At 42.9% G+C, this 20,270-nt stretch overlaps 1 protein-coding gene across 1 annotated transcript in view; it reads left to right on the top strand.

Moving 5' to 3' along the window:
* LOC102447295 (dynein axonemal heavy chain 5-like) overlaps positions 1 to 20,270 on the top strand; it is a 290,514-nt gene that overhangs the window by 230,519 nt on the left and 39,725 nt on the right. The window contains exons 70-73 of the mRNA XM_014581788.4: positions 939 to 1,206; positions 14,081 to 14,202; positions 14,803 to 15,150; positions 19,890 to 20,078. Coding sequence (XP_014437274.3) covers positions 939 to 1,206; positions 14,081 to 14,202; positions 14,803 to 15,150; positions 19,890 to 20,078 — 927 coding nt within the window. The remainder of the gene's footprint in view (positions 1 to 938; positions 1,207 to 14,080; positions 14,203 to 14,802; positions 15,151 to 19,889; positions 20,079 to 20,270) is intronic.

Here is a 20,270-nt window from a genome sequence, read left to right as displayed (position 1 = left end):
GCAAGAATAGCCGTTCTTGCGCAAAAACTTGCAGAGCGTCTACACTGCATGCGCGTTCTTGCGCAAGTAAATTTACAGTAAAGCGTCGGAAAACAGGGCTTCTTCTGCAAGGGCTTCTTCCTCTCCCCATGAGGAATAAGCCTTCTTGCGCAAGAGCTCTTGCGCAAGAAGGCAGTATGGACTGGCAACAGGGTTTCTTGTGCAATAAACCCATATGGCTAAAATGGCCATCAGGGCTTTCTTGCACAAGAGAGCATCCACACTACCATGGACACTCTTGCACAAAAGCACATCTCTTGCGCAAAAGCACAAGGCAGTATGGACACGCTCTTGCGCAAGACCTTTTTCACACAAGAACTCTTGCGCAAAACAGTTCTTGGGCAAGAAGCCTGCAGTGTAGACGTAGCCTCAGCGTCTACATACCCTGACCATAGAAATACATGGGACTTCACCGGGGGAGAAATCCAACAGGAAACTGCTGGTTACATCCAATCCATGCTTCCCTTGGGTTGCTAGTTTTGGTTGGGCTTATTCCTGGAGGTATCCTCACATGATGTAACCTTTAATTAAAGATTAACCTTTAATTCCTGAAGACTCTAGGATAATCATGGAGGGTTGACAACCTGGTTGCACCACAGAAAGGCTTCCACAGAGTTGTAGGAAGAAGTGCAGGAAAGGTAGGCATTTCATGGATCCTGCTGCAATTGTGTTCCTGCAATTAATTTCCTCTTGGCTTGTGGGGGAAGAGAGGTGCAGGGGACCCATTTGGAACCCATATTTTCAGAGGAGTCAGCATTAGTGCAGCAGCATAGGTTGTGCCCTTACCTTTTATTTCTTTGTCTGTTAGCTCTATAAGCCCCTGTGGCATCGTAAACATAATGATCAACACTAAAAATCATTCTAAAGAGATAATAAAGTATTTACTTTTTTTCTTACAGAATATTTCTTGTTGTGCCATTTCAATGGGTCAGGGCCAGGAGACCCATGCAAGGCGCTTATTAAATCAGTGTATGCAAGATGGAGGATGGCTCCTTCTGCAGAACTGCCACCTGGGCTTAGATTTCCTTGATGAATTATTGGACACCATCGTAACAACGGAATCTATGAATGAAGGTTTCAGAACCTGGATTACAACAGAGGTCCATTCAAAATTTCCTATTAATCTTCTGCAGTCATCTATCAAATTTACTAATGAACCCCCTCAAGGTAAAAAAGAAATCATTCTGTCAATAGCTGATTTTACTGATTACTGTATGCTGCTCGATGTTCTCCCTGCTCCTCAGGTAACTACATGCAACCCCGTGTGAAGCAGTTTCATCATACAGGAAGCATGAAACTGTTTTTGTGAAGATGGTCATAGTTTATTTTGGAACACAGACTATTAACAATCTTCTATAATAAAGTATGAAGAATAGTAGGCCAAAATCTGCAAGGTGGAGTGCTAAAAATGGATGCTTATAAGTGTAGATTTTGAAGCCTAAAGAAATAGTTTTAATGTCAGATGGATTCCGAAAAAATACCCAACAACAAAAAACATGCCAGGAAAAAGTAAGTTTGTTGAGCAAAAAAAAAGGAAAAGGACCCCGAGAGGTGTTAAGCAAATCAAAAAAACTGTGGCCCCTTTAAAAACTTCATGTGAGGCTTTTGGCCCTAACAGGCTGCCAGCGGCTGCCCGCCATCTTGCCTCCCTGCACTGGGCTGGACAACTGTCCTGCGGAACCCAGGAAGCACTAGGGTTGCCGGCTGCCTCCATATTGAGTCGGACATCCCGGGATTTTCGCCTCCTGGCCAGGAAAAGAATCAGAAAGTATCGGACGTTTTAGGTGTCCGGTATTTTTTGAATTTTTTTACCAGACAGGAGACAAACATACCAAACTGTCCGGTTCAATACCGGACACCTGACAATCCTAGTGGGGCTCAGCACTCGAGCAAATCAGGTCATGCATGTAAATGCTTAAAAATAAATGTAGGCGCCTAACTTTTGGCAGACAAAACTGAACATTTTGGGAATAATACGTAGATGCACTTTCTCATAATGAAATCTTTTCGAGTGAGTGGATGTTTGTGGAACTTGAGGCTTGGTTAGAAGATTAGTATCTTTCCAGAAACACAGCTCATAAGTATTCCAGTTAGTCCTGGAATATTTCAGCTTCCAGGGTATTTATGTTCATTATAGTTTACCTCCTGATGCAGAGTGGCAGTTTCATTAGAGAACAAAATTATGTTCCTGTTTACTAAAAACTTTATGGTGACAGCAGGTGGAGCCCCTCTCAGCTCTGAACTGAAACTACACACATGAAACTAACCCAATTGTTTCCACATAGATGCAAGCAAGAAAGACTTCTGCAACCATAGTCTTTCTCTCTGCTTGGAAGGGGAGCTGACATAGGCGTGCGCAGCACATTTCATTAGGGTGTGCACCCAAAGAATTTTTTTTTAAATGTACTTTGACCCCCATTAGCCACACTCCTGACCCCTGTTAGCCACGCCCTTGACACCCCCCCATTGGCCACACCCCCTGACTCCCATTGGCCACACTTCTGGAGGTAACACTCTGGGGGCAAGATGGGCACATAACCAGAAGTAAAAGGTGTCATGTGACCCCCCTCTAAGGACTTTTCCCACCATCCTCCTATCAACAGGGATTAATTTGGCCGTCACCAAACCCCCCTCATGCAACTATCCTGCAGTTGCATTAACCCAATGTGTGTGACATTAACTCAGGGCCAGAGAGTGTTCCCTCAGAGTTTCCTTCCATGAGCAGAATGAATTTTGTGTTGTGCACCAGTACTGAGTTAATGTGGCTTGTTGGATGTGCCACTGTGGCACCCAAGTTATTAATAAGTATCTCATAAACCTCTGTATTTTCCCTCTGCTGCCATGTCTCCTCCCCTTGCTCCATCAGCTCCCCTGGTGCCTGCTGCTCCCCAACCCCCCACCCTCCTCTGCTGTCCTGACTCCTGCCCTTCTCACTGCCCTCATCCCTCCTGAGACCTGCCCCCCTCCATCAGCCCTTCTCTCCCCCCTGTTCACACTCTTCCAGTAGCCCCACTCTGATCATGTGAGCTACCCTTCCTCATCCCCTCTTCTAACATCTCCCTCTACACACCTAACCTCTCCTCTGGTGCTGGTCCCTCCCCTGCAGGTGTCTGCCCTTCTGCTTCACCCCCAGAATCACCTGGCACCTGCACCTTCCCTTAGCCCTGCGTCCTCCTGGTGCCTCCCCCTTCACTCACTACCCCTGCACCCTTTTTCCCTGCTGCCCACCCCCTTACCACCCTCTGCCCCCATTCCCGTCATGCACATGCCCTCTCACATGCCTTGCTCCATCTCTCATCCTTGCCTTCCTCATGCCCACCCCTTCTTTCAAGCCTTCTCCCAGCACCTCTCCCTCCCCCCTCTAGCTCCCAGTGTCCTAACCCTCTCCTCTCCCAGCATCACCCTGTCCCCCTCCCACTGACACCTCCCCTCCTGCCCTTTTCTTCATTGTCTGCACTTGGCCCCCTGGCACTTGTCTGTCCTCTACCCTGTCCCTTGGTGCCTTCCCCTTTCTTCTCCTGACCTGCCCCCTCCCCTCAGCACAAGCCCCTTCCTCTCCCAACCCCTTCCTCTTATTTTTCCCCCTTCCCCTCCCTCCCCTCCGTTACCTTATCTTCGGCTTCTGCCTTACTATTTGCGGGGCTGGAGTCAGAGCCGGCCTAAGCTACAGGCCGGCCGGGCTCTAGCCCGGGGCGCCTCAGGGGCACCGCGCCATGCTGCCAGGCCAGGCGGGAGCACTCCCGGGCACCTCAGGGGTGCCACGCGGTGCTGCCATGCTGGGCGGGGGCATTTCGAGGTGCCTCAAGGGCACCGTGTCGTGCTGCTGTGCTGGGCGGGGGCGTTCTCGGGCACCTCAGGGGAGCCGCGCTGTGCTGCTGGGCCGCGCGATGCTGCCGGGCCGGGTGGGGACCAGGGTGCAAAAATGGCTCGGACTAGCTGGCCTGAGACATTAGGGTGTGCCTGGGCACACCCAGCACACCCCGTGCACACACCTATGGGAGCTGATATGGCCAGGACTAGTTCCAGGAAGACTACCCGCAAAGTAACTGCGCTGACTGGAGTCGGGGTGTCCCAGGACCAGACGCCAGAGCTGCCGTGGGAGAACATGACCCCAGTGGCTTTTACCTTTGCATGGGGAGGGACAATCTGGGATCACCAGGGATGTAATGTGAAAGGGAGCATTCTGGCCTACTCATCTCATCTAAATTAATTTTGTTCCCAGGGTTTGGCTTTATTGGTACTTCAAATACTAACAATAATAAAATCATAAACCTCAGGATAAATTTTCTCCCTCAGTTTGGCTGTTGCCAGACGTTTCCTGACATAGATCCCAGTTTCCTTTACCCAGAGAGTCACTTGGCCCTTCTTTATGTGGAAGTAGTAGTTAACAGTCACACCTGCCAGACTGAGTCAACTCAGCAGGAGTCAGCCATCACTTCCCTGATGGGTCCCAACCCCACTAATGGAAGCACTCTGCAGAAGTGCTACATTTGTTATAGAGATGATACTATTCCTAAACATGCATTTTTCTGTCTGTATTCTGTGCTGAGAATGAAGGAATGATTTATGCCAAAAAATTAAAAGGGATCTTTATACAAATGTTCACATATCAAAACAGGAATTTTTCACACGTATTTGCTAATTTGGTGGGCTGAATCTGAGTTTTCTTGCCAAAACTGCTAACATTGCACCCAGGAACAAATCCCAGATTTCTTTACATTTGTCTCAAGGTAACAGTTACGATTGTCACACATACCATTCTTTTGCCCTCAAAAATATCACATGTGGTTTTTGCAGAAAAGAGAAATGAATAAATGAATTGAAGGCAAACTCTCTCACTTCTCATAAATTTGGCAACTTTTTACATAATTTCACTGTGGGGTAGTTTTTTTCATACTGCTCTACTTGGCAGCTCCATTATCTCTAGTCTCCTCTGTGCTAAAAAAGACACTGGCACAAATGAACTAAGCAAAAGGAAAGAGCAGAGAATCAGACTGAAAATGGAAATTCTTTTGGCATCATCACATCTTATGTCACATGGATGTTTTCCTCCGCTGTGCATTAATTTGAGTTTTGTTTTGCAGTTTTTCCATGGTTGAGTTCCTGCTTTTCACTAGATTTCATTATTTTAAAAATATAAAACATGGCATTAAAATGTAGAGAAGATCTTGAGCGAGTTGCCGCTTGCAGCCTTTTTGCAATTTTTTTCAGCATTACATCCTTTTTCAAACCTCAGCTTCAGGCTCAAAGCCAGACTGTGCCTAGGGTTGCCAGGTGTCCAGTATTCTACCAGACAGTCCATTCTTTGTGCCCTCTGTTCGGTAAAAAAATTCAGAACATACTGGATGTGTGCAATGTCCGGTATTTTCTGTTTTTCTGTCTGGGCACTGGACGGAAGCCTGGCAGGGGCAGGGGGAGTGGCTGTGAGGTGGGGCTGTGATTGGCGCTGGGAGCCTGTGGTAGTGTGCAAAAGCCTGGCGGGGGCGGGGGGAGTGGCTTGGACTCCCAACCATTCCCCCTACCTGGCTTCTGCACACAACCACAGGCTTCCAGCGCTGATCGCAGCCCTGCCTCCCAGCTGGGAGCCTGTGGTTGTGTGCAGAAGCCGGGAGGCGGGGAGTGGCTGGGAGCCCCAGCCACTCCCCCCCCGCCCTTGCCAGGCTTCTACTAGAAACCAGAGCGAGTCCCAGGCTGGGGGGTAGGGCCACGATCGGTGCTAGGAGCCTCTGGTTGCGTGCAGAAGCCGAGCGTGGGTGGGGGGAGTGGCTGGGAGGCGGGGCGCAATTGGAGCTGGGAACCCTCAGCTGATTGTGTCTGAGGAGAAGTGATGCCTCGGGGAGGAGGAGAAGCCCTGTCCCTGCTCCTGAGCGCTGTTCAAGCGCGTTGTGGCACCGTAGTCCAGGAAAGAAGCCTGCAAGTGCTTTGTAGTTGCATTTAGGCGCCTTCCATGGGCTCTCAGCCAAAACTGACTGGGGTGGAATTTCTGCTTCTTCCCATTGGGACACCCAAAGACCCCGCCATTATGTTGCCCCACACGTCGATATCGATTTAACCGTATCGATTTAACTCACAGGGGCAAGGAAAGGGAATGGGGGAGGGAAAGTAGTTTACAGGTGGTAGTTTGCAATAAATCATACATTATTCAGCCCCTTCCGCCCCCAGATTTCAAAGTATTTTACAAAGGACAGAAAGTATGGTTTTATATCCCCATTTTACAGATAGAGAAACCAAGATATAGTGACTTGCTCAAGGTCATTCAGCAGGTAATCACTGGTCTCATGATAGGTGCTTAGCAGGACTAAACAATACAGCAGTGTCAGTGTATAGGGAGCCTTAGTGGTGACTCTCCTCCCACCTCTAAGAGCCTTCTAGGAAACCTGGAGAACCAGCCTACCCTACTGAACCCTGAATCCTGAGGGGGAGTTGTGAAAGAGGATGAGGTAAGCCTGATGCAGGGGAAGGAACCTCTGAGAGGTATGAAGCTTGCTTTGATAGTTCAGGGATGCAGCTGCTTACTTTATATATATATATATATCTACCTACACACATACTCATGCTATCACAGATAGTGAAATAACCAATAGTAGAATTGTTGTCTGCTTGCCAATAGTTAGGCAGAAGGGGTTCAGCACAACAGGTTGTTTATATGCACCAAGAGAGCCCATGAAGTCATCACAGAGAACTCAAAGAAGATTGAGAGAGTCTGCAAGCCTCTCACAAAAGCCTGCCTTATTTTTTCAGTGGGCATCATTTCAGCACTTAGGCTATCAGCATACAGACCCAGTCTACAGGTAGATGCCTGCAGGAGCTGTTCCCTCTCAGCCTCTCCTGTCTTCAGGAGTGAGACATCAACTGAAATTACTATTATTTGTGGAAAAATGTTGTGGAAAATGTTATCCTTTGTCTAGCTTTCATCTTTATCATATCTCACAGCGCTCTTTTAAGGTAAGGAATATTTGGCAGCTTTATCCAAAAAGTCTGGCTGCCTAAATCAAGAATTTTTTAATTTAATTTAGGATCTTGATATCCATAATGAGCGATTAAGAAGATGAAGATAAGACTTACCAACAGGAAAATAAACAAGAGTCACCGACACCTTCAACCTCAAGTGAAATAACCTCCTAAGAAAAGAAAAAGAATATGCCAGTACAATTCAAACTGGGAAAACCACTTTTCTTGGGTTGCCATGGATCTGAATGACAAATTTAAAGCCAGCTGTAAAATGTGCAATGCATCGTTTAATGTAGCATATGATGGCATTAAGGCATTAACACAACATGCTGACTTTCATAAACATGTGAAAACTGTGCAAGCTGCTGCTGCTTCCCAGAGAATGAGCTCTTTCTTCATCATCAAAGACAGTTCACAAAGTGACCACGTAATTTTTGCTGATTAACTCACATTTACCATGGAGTGAAGCATCACATCTCTTTTCTTGCTCAAGACTGTAGTGTCAAAGTTATGAAACAAGTACTTCAAGATTCTGAAATAGTTAAGAAAATGACAGCTAGATGCACAAAAACTTCTGCTATTGTAAACAATGTTTTATATCCTTTCTCAGTTGAGCTGCTTTTAAATTATTTAAAGAATTGCATACCATTTTCGGTTGCCACCAATGCATCTAACAAAGGAAACTGCAAATTCTTTCCTGTGGCTGTACAGTATTTCACACCTCAAGAAGGACTATGCTTAAAAATCTTAGATTTTTACGAAAGTGCATTTGAAGATTGGTAGTCCATAAAAGATCGATTGTGTTGTGTGCTGAATGAAAAAGGACTATCGTGGACAAATATTTCAGCATATGGCGCAGACAGTGCTGCAGTGAATTATGGTGTAAACACTTCAGTTTTTCAAAAGTTAACTAAGGAAGAGAATTATATTATTGCAGCTCACTGTATTAATCACATTTTGCATAGCTGTGCCAAATATGCTTTCAGAGTTCTATCTTTTGACGTTGAAAACTTAAAAGTGTTTGCAGAATTTTCAGACTCAGCTAAAAAACAAGAAGATTTGAAAGAATTTTTTGAATTTTGTGAGGTTGAGTTCCACGAAGACTTGAGGTACATTCCAACTTGATGGCTTAGTTTGTTTAATGCAGTTGAGTGATTGCTGTTGAATTGGTGACCACTAAAAGCTTATTTTCTGTCACTTGGCTCTGACGACTGCCATGTGGCAATATGGAATATTATTTCTGATCAGGAAGACGAAATGGCAAGGGATGAACAACCAAATTTTTCTGAGCTGTATCTTTATTTCACTCACTTTTTCATGTCACAATTCCATGATACATTGCTCAAACTGGAAAACCAATTAACTTTTTCTTTTGACCTTTATTTGATCATGGAAAATTTCCAAAATTCCTTGAGAAAAAAAATTGATGATAAATTTTTCGGTATGAAAGTTACATTTGCATTGCAGAAGGACTATTTACCAGGTCATGTAGTCAATAAATTTATCTCTGAAGCACTGAACACAAGAGCCCTCAAATATCTGGAGAAGTGGTTTCCTTTTGAAAAGTTGCCATATCGTGCTCTGTGTACTTTGAGTTTGTCTAATTGTGAGAAATCTCCTTATTTTGATGAAGTAATTCAAATCTGAATGTTGTCATCCTGGAAAAAAGAGCTCCCTCCAAATTCTCTTTATGAGGAACTTGGTGTCTTGGACATGATGTTCACTTCTTTTGAGGGCACAACATCTCTTGATAAGTGGAAATATTTTTTCAGCAAAGAACCTGCTGCTCCAAATTTATTAAAACTGGTTCAATATTGTGTTTCAATTCCTGTGTCAAATGCCGGTGTGGAAAGGATTTTTAGTGTCATGGGTAGTCTATGGACTGATGAACGGAATAGATTGAGTGCTGACTCAGTAAAAAGTGAAGTTTGTGGTTTTTACTTTTACTTGTCTGGAAGTCAAAGAAGAGTTTTTGAAAAACAAGAAATTGATAAAAACTGCTCAATCTAATGCAAAATATATGATGTAGGATGTAGACTGTTGATTGTTAATAATAAAGTTAAGTATTAAACATAGGATGTGTGTTTGGTGTGGGTGGTTTTTTGGTTTTTATTTTTTGCTCGACAGATTTTTAACCTGTGTGTTCCGTATTTTTTGGGAGACCATCTGGCAACCCTAACTGTGCCTTTCAGATCAAAGCACACATGGAGGCACTACAGAGACTTATCACTCCAATGAGCCTTTCTTATGCCCCGGTTGTGCTTCCTCCAGCTCAGGAGAGTGCAGGCGTGGCAATCCTGGCTGATGTCCACACCGGGGGAGAGGGAGAGGCCTGGTAGGAGGAAAGACTATTAATGCCTTGTACCCTTTGCACACATGTGCAATGGCCAACTGAACTCCTCTGTCGAGGAAACTACAGAGAGGGGAGCAGAGTTTAGTCAGCCAAGTGTGGGTACCCAAAGGCATTTTGCCAGCACAGGGAAGGATCATTCAGGGCAGTGCACAAAGGCTTACCCCTTGCTTGTTCCTTAAAAGAAGCCACTTGCCAGCCTGCCTACTGCCTGCTCCTGGGATAAAATGAGAAAGAAGCTGACCAGGCCCTGTCAATGGCCGGCAGCAATAATCAAACCTAGGCTTATTTGACTGCAAGATTGGCGGTGCTGTTTTCCATTTCTTTAGTCCTTTTTCTTCAGCTACCAGAGCACTGTGCAGTACTTTGCCTTTCATTTATATGTAGGTGTTGTAGCTTGCTTCAATTATTGAAGTCAGTGGGAGTTGAGAATATGCATCCAAGGTCAAATTTGATCTCTCAGTCATTTAAGACTCTTACTTCACTATTTAACTTTCTGGTGAGTTAGCAAGAATTCTAAACGTGCTTTGATTCTGTTTGGTTTGATTTACAGAGTAATCCCAGATATTTTCACTCACAAGGGCAGCTACCCAAGCTTCTGGTTTAGGTTTCTCTTTGATGTTTTTAATATTCTGCACCTCTTGTAGAGCATTTATCTGTATTCAGTTGGGCAGCCTGGTTCTTTTATAAGGCATGTTGGAGCCAGTCTACAATTTGTTTTTAACAATATTCAGCAATGTGCTGTGGATAATGACTTAATTTTGAATGAAATGTAAACTGTTTCAATGTTATTCAGATCTTGTCCCAGACTGCCAGCCTACTGGGCTATTAAACAATGGCTCCCAACCTTCTTATACCGTGGACCGACAAATCCATTCACAAACTTTTGGAGGACTGGTAACATTTTATTTGCATATTTATATAATAAATATGCAAATAAAATGTTACCAGTCCTCCAAAAGTTTGTGAATGGATTTGTCGGTCCACGGTATAAAAAAGGTTGGGAGCCATTTATATAATAAATATGCAAATAAAATGTTACCAGTCTGCCAAAATATGTACCCCAGCCCCAGCTCCAAGAGCCTCTGTGAACCACTGGCTTCAGCTTTGGCAGCCGCTGTGGCCCAGCAGCCAGCAGTTTGCAGCCCAGCACCAGTCCACAGACAGGCAGTTGCTGTTAAATACTGTAGTTTGTGAACATTTGCCTTGGGTATGTCTACACTACAACGTTAATTCGAACTAACTTAGTTCAAATTAGTTAATTCGAACTAAGCTAATTCGAACTAACGCATCCAGACTAAAAAACTAATTCGAATTAGCGTTTTGCTAATTCGAACTAGCATGTCCACATTAAGTGGACCCTGAACCGGGCTTAAGAATGGCCGGAAGCAGTGCCGGCAGGGCATCAGAGGAGGACTTAGAGCGTGGAGATGCTGTCTCAGGCTAGCCGAGGGCTGTGCTTAAAGGGTCCCGACTCCCACCCCGGACAGACAGTTCTCAGGGGTGCCCCGCTTGCAAAGCAGTCCTGGCTTGGATTGCCCGGAGTACCCACACTGGGCACATCACAGCACTCGGCCATCAGCCCGGCTGCACTTGCCGCAGGCTGCCATCTGGGGAGAGGGGGCAATTGGGGGGCTGCAGGAGAGCTTCCACCCCCAGAAGCCCGCAGAGCCAGCCCAGTCCTCCCCATTGGGGGCGCGTGCCCCATTCCTCCCTCACCTCCTTCCACTTACCCTTCCCTAGCCCCTTTTCTTGATGTACAAAATAAAGGACAATTGTGTTCAAAAATGGAATCTGTCTTTATTGAACAAAACTGGGGCAGACTGGGAAAAGGAGGTGGGAGAGGGGAAGAGAGAGGGTGGGAGAGGGGAGGGCAACTAAAATGATCAGGGGTTGGGAACAGGTCCCATATAAAGAGAGGCTAAAGAGACTAGGAATTTTCAGCTTAGAAAAGAGGAGACGGAGGGGGGACAGGATAGAGGTCTCTAAAAGCAGCAGCTGGGTGGAGAGGGTGCATACAGAAAAGTTCTTCATTAGTTCCCATAAAGAAGGACTAGAGGACACCAAAGGAAAGGAATGGGTAGCAGGCTTCAAACTAGTAACAGAAAGTTGTTCTTCACAAAGCAAAGAGTCAACCTGTAGAACTCCTTGCTGCAGGAGGCTGTGAAGGCTAGAACTAGAACAGAGTTTAAAGGGAAGTGAGATCAAGTCATGGAGGTTGGGTCCATGGAGTGCTATTAGGCAGGGGCTAGGAGTGGTGTCCCTGCCCAAAGTTTGTGTCAGGCTGGAGAGGGATGGCATGAGACAAATGGCTTGGTCACTGTCTTCGGTCCATCCCCTCGAGAGTCCCTAGGGTTGGCCGCTGTCGGCAGACAGGCTACTGGGCTAGATGGACCTTTGGTCTGACCCAATACGGCCATTGTAATCTCAGGGCTCAGGGTCGGGGGTCTCAGTGGACCACCTTGATTTTCATGCACACCTGCTCCTGGGTGGCCAGGCTGGCAGCTCTCCTGCCCTAGCCGGCCACTTTCCTGTGCCTAGCGCGGAGGTCGTGGACGAGGTCCACGATGTCCGCACTAGCCCAGGCGGGTGCCCGCCTCTTGCGGTCCCGGGCAAGCTCCCGGGAGCCGCCAGTTTGGTCCCAGGAAAAGGGGGAAGACTGGGGGGCATTGGGTGGCTGGCTCGATCCGTGCCAGGTGCAGGGTCTGCTGGCTGGGTGCTGGCAGGCTTGCACCTGGCACGGGCACCGTAGCCAGCCCGTGCCCCTTTAAGGGGTCCGGGGCCAGGAGGGGGGCAGACGAGTTTCCCTGGTGTTGGCCAGAGTGGCCACCAGGGAAACCTGGGGAGGGCTACCCTCCCACTAGTTCAAATTAAGGGGCTACACACCCCTTAATTTGAACTAGCTAGTTCGAACTGGGCTTAATCCTCGTAAAATGAGGTTTTCCTAGTTCGAACTAAGCGCTCCGCTAGTTCGAATTAAATTCGAACTAGCGGAGCGCTAGTGTAGCGCCTATTAAAGTTAGTTCTAACTAACGTCCGTTAGTTCGAACTAACTTTGTAGTGTAGACATACCCCTTGATACTTCTGATTCTCCGGTAATATCCCTAGAATATATTTTGTAAATGTTGTTAAAGATGGCGGATGACACTGCTTTTTTTTCTTCAGTGTTATGAAAAGAACATTTTCAGGCTTTATCAGTTTAGGACCTAGCCATTTACTTTACTGTATTTGAAAACTGCCTTTAAAAATTCATCCTGCAGTATTTCTGTCCCTTTGTGCAGATTTGTGTTAGGAAGTCTTATCAAATGTGGATACCTTAGAACAACATCAGCTGGATACTCATCTTGTCAGTTAGGTACTGATATAAATGGCCTTTTGGGTTCCTAAAGGCCAAATGTGGACTTTTGATGTCTTGTTAAGGCCAGGGGTTGAATCACAGCCAAAGGAAATTTTACCACTGACTTCAGTAGGCCTGGATTTCACCCTATGGTTTCTTGGTTAGCAGAATATATATAACTATATATTTAACTTTTATTTGTATTTACATATCTACAGTCACAGCTAATATTTAGAATCTGATTAAGTGTGAACAACTGTTTTAAGATTCCCAAGCTTAATTTAGGCTTGGAGCATCATCATCTATCTGAACTTAGGCTGCAGTGTTTCAGTACTCTCTTCCAGCACTTATAAAGATTGGCAATGTCAACACAGAATTCATATTTTTATAATCCAGGGAGCAAAAAGTTATATTTGAATGCTCTTAATATCAGCCTACTATGTGATTGCTGTGGGCCAGATAATATGCAGTTATAACAAGACTTGGAAAAGATTCAGCCTTTTCATTCATGGATATTAAAATGCTACGCAGTGGTGGGTAAATAGCACTAGCCCATTTAATCATCCAGGAAATTGAGGTGTGGCGAAGTTAAATGATTCGCCTAAGTTCACACAGTAGGTCAGTGACAGAGCTGAGAACAGCACTTAGCTCTACAGACTCCCTGAGCAAGCATACCTCACTGCTTTGCTTAAGTCGTGGTATCGCTACTCCTATCCAAAGATGTCCTTTGTTTCATTTAGCAGAGAAGATCACACTTTAAATATTTTAAATAAAATTAAAAAACCTTTCCTCTGATGTGCTAAATAATATTTTAAGTTATTACATAAAAACAGAAGCCATGATTCTGCTGCTGAAGATCATGATTAGCATTAGATGATTCTTTATAGACTATTAAAATGATTGATCCCTCCTCCAAAGAGAAAAATAAATTGTATGAGGACAGATTCATGTGTGGACAAATGTATATTTTAGGTTGCTAATGTTTAAGTATTGTAATTAGAAATGAGCTTCCCCTGCAAAATTTAGACTAGGATCCTGGTTTCAAACATGCCAAGATTTGCAGTGTAGGTTCAACCCACTTTAAAAATAGGGGTTTTTTTTTAAATCTGCTCTGGAGCTGTTTCATTTTATAGCCAATGTATTGATTTAAGCCTGTCTCTCTAAGCATAACATCTAACAAATAAATTGACTAGGAATGTATTAAGATGAATAAGTAGGTCAGTGTTTCAAAATGGTTGTTCAGAATAGAAAAGAAATCATTCTCTGTGTTGGGATAGTCATTTTTTATAGAAGGCAATCTGCTACAACACACACAAATCAATCTTAAAACTCCAAGATATGGATGCTATACATTTTTTACTACACATTTTAAACTGTGATTTTCATTTTATTCCTTTTTTTAGGTGTAAAGGCTGGTTTAAAGCGTACATATTCTGCTATTTCTCAGGAACAGCTGGAAGTGAGCAATATGCCACAGTGGAAACCATTGTTATATGCGGTAGCATTTCTACATACAACTGTTCAGGTTATTAATTAACTGTCTTACAATTATACTATAAGCCATATGTAATCAATGAGAATAATAATTAAGAGCTTGAAAGTTTGGTGAATATAAATAATGCGGTGGGCAAAAGGGTCATGTAAAATGAAAACAGCCAAAAAATCTCACACGTCCCCTAGTCTGAAACATGCCCCCTGATAGTGATCATATGCCTCCAGCATGGGAAGAAAATGGATAATATACTCCTCCACTCTTGATTAAAGATCTTTTCAGGAATTGAACAGATGGCTGTCATTGAATTTTTAAGAACAATTATACAAATATTTCTATTCGGTCATTTGTGATACCTGCTGCTTTTCCTCTCTCTTTCTGTTATATTAAAAAAAACGATTCCAGATAATTAATTCTGGGGCTGATTTTGTTCTCACACTAGTATAAATCAAAAAGAGTTGTATTAAAGTCAGGGGAGGAAGCACAGTTAGAAAGAAGCTCAGTATCCCTTTAATTTCCATTGATGGTGAGCGGGTGATTGGATTTAAAGTATATTTCACAGATGTTTTTACATGTAGAATATTTACACAATTATTACTAAATGTCACCCTTCTAAACATTTTCCTCCATTAGGAAAGACGAAAGTTTGGTCCACTGGGCTGGAACATCCCTTATGAATTTAACCAAGCAGACTTCGCAGCCAGTGTGCAGTTTATTCAGAATCATTTGGATGAGGTTGACCTTAAGCGTGGGGTGAACTGGAGCTGTGTTCGCTATATGCTTGGAGAAGTACAGTATGGTGGCCGTGTAACAGACGACCTTGACAAAATGTTGCTAAATACATTTGCCAGGGTGTGGTTTGGAGAAAGTATGTTTACTGACAAATTTTGCTTCTACAAAAGTTACATTATTCCAAAAGGCAAGACAGTTGAAGACTATCTCCAGCACATAGACCAGCTGCCAATGGTCGATACACCTGAGGTAAAAATGTTTGCCGTTTTAAAGCATTAAAAGAGTTATACTGATTAAAGAGCTAGACTTTACTAACCATACATGTATGGAACAGGGCAGAATTCAGACAAAAGACTTTATGAAAATGCAGACCCACCAATGGGTGGGAGGGGCAAAGGGGCAGTTACTCCGATTCAGTGGCAGCAGCCAAAGCCCCAGGCTCTTTAAATAATTGCTGGAGCGCCACACTACATGCTCCAGACAGCACTAACATGTAGGGGGCGGGGGGAGGTGTTGTGCTCTGGACAGTGCTGAGGGCCAGTTGCCTTCCGCCTCGCCCCTTCCAGGAGAGTGTAGCCAACCGCCTTCTCCTCTCCTTGTTCAAGGGCCCACAGAGGCTGTCGACTCCACTTTGAAAATGAAAACAATTGTTCTCACTTAACAAGACACTATTATCATCTGGCCCTGTTTTATTTTGAGGACAGGAAGTTGTTAGTTCAAACCGAAATAAAAATGGATGTTTTGTATCTCTCTTATTAACTGTTCATAATGCATATACTATTATGTTTATAAATGCCTCTGAAGATAACATTTATTGGAATTACAGTGCACTGAATATACAGACTTGTTTCTGAGACAATTTCATGCACCACCAGCATGTGCTAAGTAATAACATGGAAGGACTTTGTACTTGTAAAACTAAACTGGCTCTTTATCAAGAGATATGTTTGCAGAGATTTTGCAATTGCAATAATCTTTCTGGCCATGTGCACACAGATTGGTTTCCTGCCACCTTTCCAAATTCTTCCTCCCTGCACCAAGACTCCTCCCACCATATTCCATGAAGGTTGCTACAGGGATTGATCCATGAATGCCTTATCTGTGCTGCTGTTTTTCTGTGCTAGTGTAGCTGTGCTGAGGTAGCTACACCGGCACAAATCTGTGGTGTAGTACTGTACCAGTGGAAAAAATGACTGACACTAGTGTGACTTCCACTGGTTTGAAAATGAGTTAAACTTAGTGTAGTTTGTCCGCAGTGCCATTTGTCCTCTGCAAAAAGCCCATTGTAGGGAATGCCCGAATTTTACTTTGTAGCGATGTAATCTTGCAATTGAAGATTCCTCTTCTAATTCCAAGAAAGGAAACCACAGAGGTACTTCCAAACATACACCATGGACTACTGGGATTCTGCAAAAGAGCTTCAAAAATATATGACATCGTCTGAGTTCTTGAAGGGACAGACAGAAGCAACTGTGGTTTAGCGCTGGATAACACATCTCTCTAAAGTTATTGGGTCAGATCCCCAAAGTCCATTCATTTTGAGTGAGATTCTGACACAACATCTGTTCAGGAGTCTCATTTCTGCGTCTTAGGTTTTTAATGCAACTCCCTTAGCCCTGGTGTACACTAGGGAGTTATTTTACACTATCAAGCTTGTTATTTTGAAATAACTCCTGCTTTCCGCAAGGAATAAAGGTAATTTCAAAATAGTTATTTCAAAATAGTGATAGTGTGGACGCACCGGTGCCACTATTTTGAAATAATTGTTCCCCAGAGACATTCAAACTAATTACTCTCCGGTGCTTCCTGGGGTTCTAAGTGGAGTTAGTGCGTTCACATTAAGGGATCCTCCCTCAGACTAATTTCAAGGCTTCCCTATAGCATAGACACATTATTTCGAAATTATTATTTCAGGAGTTATTTCAAAATAAGTTATTTTGATGTGCACTTTCCCTGGCTGAGTTTAAATGCTGCTCTCCCAACATTCCCATGGATGCATTTTGATCACAGTCACTGAACCAGGTCACCCCAAGAACTGTATCCCATCTCCTTCAGCTCTTTTCCAGATCTCAATTCTGGCTCCTGCACCTGTGTTTCCGCTGTGTTTTGAAGCCTGCTTTAGAATGTGAGGGGTTATTTTCTCATTATTTTCGTGCCTGCCAATCTAGATTTGTGTACTTTTATGTATGGAAGTTTTGCCTCTTGCTTCAGTGGAGTACGATCAGACCCTGAATATGCAAAGATCTCTTTCTCCTTCAAAAGGCTGACCCAGATTCTCACAGATCACCAGGAAAGTGACAACTGCCTTCTGTCTCTACAAACTCCTTTTGAATTGCTGTTGGAACCCTTTGACCTTTTAAGCGCAATCTTCTCTGATCCAAGAAGGATGTTGTATTAGTCAAGACAGTATAATTTTTGTTTCTTTCTTTCTCCATTTTTGCTTAAGAAAGACAGATTGAATAAATCTGACTGCTGTATCATTGCTGTTTTGATGAAATTTAGCATTTGCATTAGTAAATCAGAACAAACACTGTCTTCTGAAGCAGGCTATTGAATTCAGAAATCCCTTTGAAAAGCACTTAAATTTCAGACAGGAGGGTCTGGAGTGTTTACAGATGGATGTGAAATTCTGTCAGTTGAAAAACTAAGGGCACAATTCTGTATTCCTAATGCACCAAAACTCCCCTTAAACTGGGTTTCTACATTAGTATCTGGCAGGATGGAGGACTTTGTGCTGCCCCAGGATAATATGACTGTGTTTTCTGTTTCTTTTTTCTTTTCCCATCCATGCACAAAAGTGTACATAGGAACATAACTAAAGTTACTCCAGGAATGAATTTAGCCCTCAGTTTAGTGCTGTATTTTACATACACAATGGGATACATTTTTTCTTGTTTTTAACTAGGACAGAGGCATTGCTACAAATCCATTATAACAAAAATGAAGCTTTTCTATTTTTAAAATGATAAAGGTGATGTGGCTCCTGCCCACCCTATCCCAATTTCTTTCCTCAGAGAAAATCTCATTCTCTTCAACAGAGATAAAAAAATCATGATCATCTGTAATTTCCATCATTGCCAATACAGTTGTAATACCGTGCATTGTCTCTTTCATATATTTTTAATGGTTCTAAGTATGCTGTTCATATTAACTATACAAGTGCTATCTGTGAAATATGTTTTGAATCCTACTTGGAGCCTAATTCAGTGGGATTTGTGTGCACACACAGTGTCTCCAAGCAGAACTGGGTTTATTACACTTTCAGGGCCAGATTCTCAAATGATGTAAACCGGTGCAGTTCCATTGACTTTGATGTACTTACACTCCCTTACATCAGCTGAAGATCTGTCTCTGAATGGTTAAAGTTGCATGCATAACAATATTAAACTTAATCCATTTATGCCTTTTATTCTTAGAGTAATTAATTATTGATCATTAGAAGTGTCATGTGTACAGTGGCACGTACAGAGCTAAACAAATTATAGTGTAATATATGTAAGAGTAACAAGCAAAATCGGAGATTTCTTGCGTCAAATGTCTGGTCATTGGATATACAATCATCCACTGCTGGATCAGTGATTTCAAGTGGGTTGTTAGAGACAATGAATAGCTATAAAAGGACTCTGTGAAATGAGCTGGTGTTCACAGTCCAGTTCCTGGTGGACAAGAACCACCATCCAAATGAACTGTTAAAGACTTACTGATAGTCTTAGCAAAAAATACAGTGACTGAATGAGCATGAAATCTGAACTGTTGTTACCTTTTATGGTTTCTGTCTAAGTCAGGACTGATGCAGGGGAGGGCATAGGTCACTGCTCATGACACCCATCTTTGGTTGTGTCTACACTGAACCATTATTTCAAGCTAATTAGTGTTATTCTGAAATAACAATGTAAGCGCCTACACAGCCATTCTGTTATTTTGAAATAATTTCAAAATAACGAGCAGCTTATTCCGAAATCTGTAAACCTCATTCTATGAGGAATAACTCTTATTCTGAAATAGCAATTTCAAAATAAGGCATGTGTAGACACTCCACTTCTGCTATTTTGAAATAGCTCCTCACCAGGGCCATTCTAATTATTCCTCCCCAATGCATCCTGGGGCTCTAAATTGAGATAGCATGTCTACATTAGGGAAGCCTGCCTCAGACTAATTTTGAGGCTTCCCTGCTGTGTAGATGTGCTATTTTGAAATAAGCTATTTCAGAATAACTATTACGAAATAGCTTGTTTCAAAATAAGTGTGCAGTGTAGACATACCCTTTCAGACCAAAAAATTAAGTATCACAGCCCAGGAAAAAAGACTTAAAAAGAAACAGCTGAACTTAGCATGCATATCCCAAATATATCTCTGTCTATAACATCTGTATGAATGCTTTCAAATATATATAGAGGTTTGGGTTTGATTTTTATTGTCCATGTTTCAGAAACCTAATCCACCAGCACTACTGCTAACAAATAAATTAGAGAAGAGACAAAATTAAAAAGGAAGATATCTTAGGGGACTCAGAAATGGAAAATGGTTGAAAAATAATGACAAAGGAAACATCACAATTCTAAAATGTATGACTTACACAACACCATACACGGGCTTAGCTTTCACATGACTAAGATATTGAATTAGCCAATACTGTAGTCACTAGAAACTTTCCTGTTAAAGACTGGCTCAAGGAAAGCATTTTCTGAAACAAATGGAGGTGATTTGGCTGGTTTTAGGAGGTGCTCATTCATTAAAGGCTTAAATGTTAGAGTTTTTTGGAGAACTTGAGCCAGATGCTTAGCTGGTTTATATCAGTATAATCTCATTGACTGTAATGAGGCTGTGCTGATTTGCACCATTTAAGGCTCTTCTCCCTTGTCTTTTTCCTTTGTGTTGTCTATTAACTGATTTTTCTAAAAAACAACCCCAATATAGTATATTAACAAGAGCACTCTATTTTTAAACATATTTATTAATGTTTTTTCTTCTTGTATTTTTATATTAAGGTATTTGGACTTCATCCTAATGCAGACATAACTTATCAGACTAATATGGCTAATGAGACACTAAGCACAATAGTTAGCATTCAGCCTAAAGATAGTGGCAGTGGTGGAGGGGAAACCAGAGAAGCAATGGTACAACAGCTTGCTGATGAGATGCTGGAGAAGTTGCCACCAGACTACATCCCTCATGAGGTACAAATATATGCAGCAAGATATGCTGCATAGATATATATGAATTATTTACAGATGTCATACTTGTAAAAACACTTCTCTGTGAAATTTTTGTTTAACTCACATGTATTTTAAATAATTAGTAAAATAACTTGCACTTGATTAAAAGGGTAACTGTTCTGGTTTATTATCTAAAGTGTATGTACATCAAAA

The sequence above is a fragment of the Pelodiscus sinensis genome, chromosome 2 (assembly GCF_052426305.1).
Source record: "Pelodiscus sinensis isolate ZL-2025 chromosome 2, ASM5242630v1, whole genome shotgun sequence".
In the NCBI taxonomy this organism is placed as follows: Eukaryota; Metazoa; Chordata; order Testudines; family Trionychidae; genus Pelodiscus; species Pelodiscus sinensis.
Note: the sequence above shows the minus strand (reverse complement) of the source record. Positions and strands in the feature narration are given on the sequence as shown.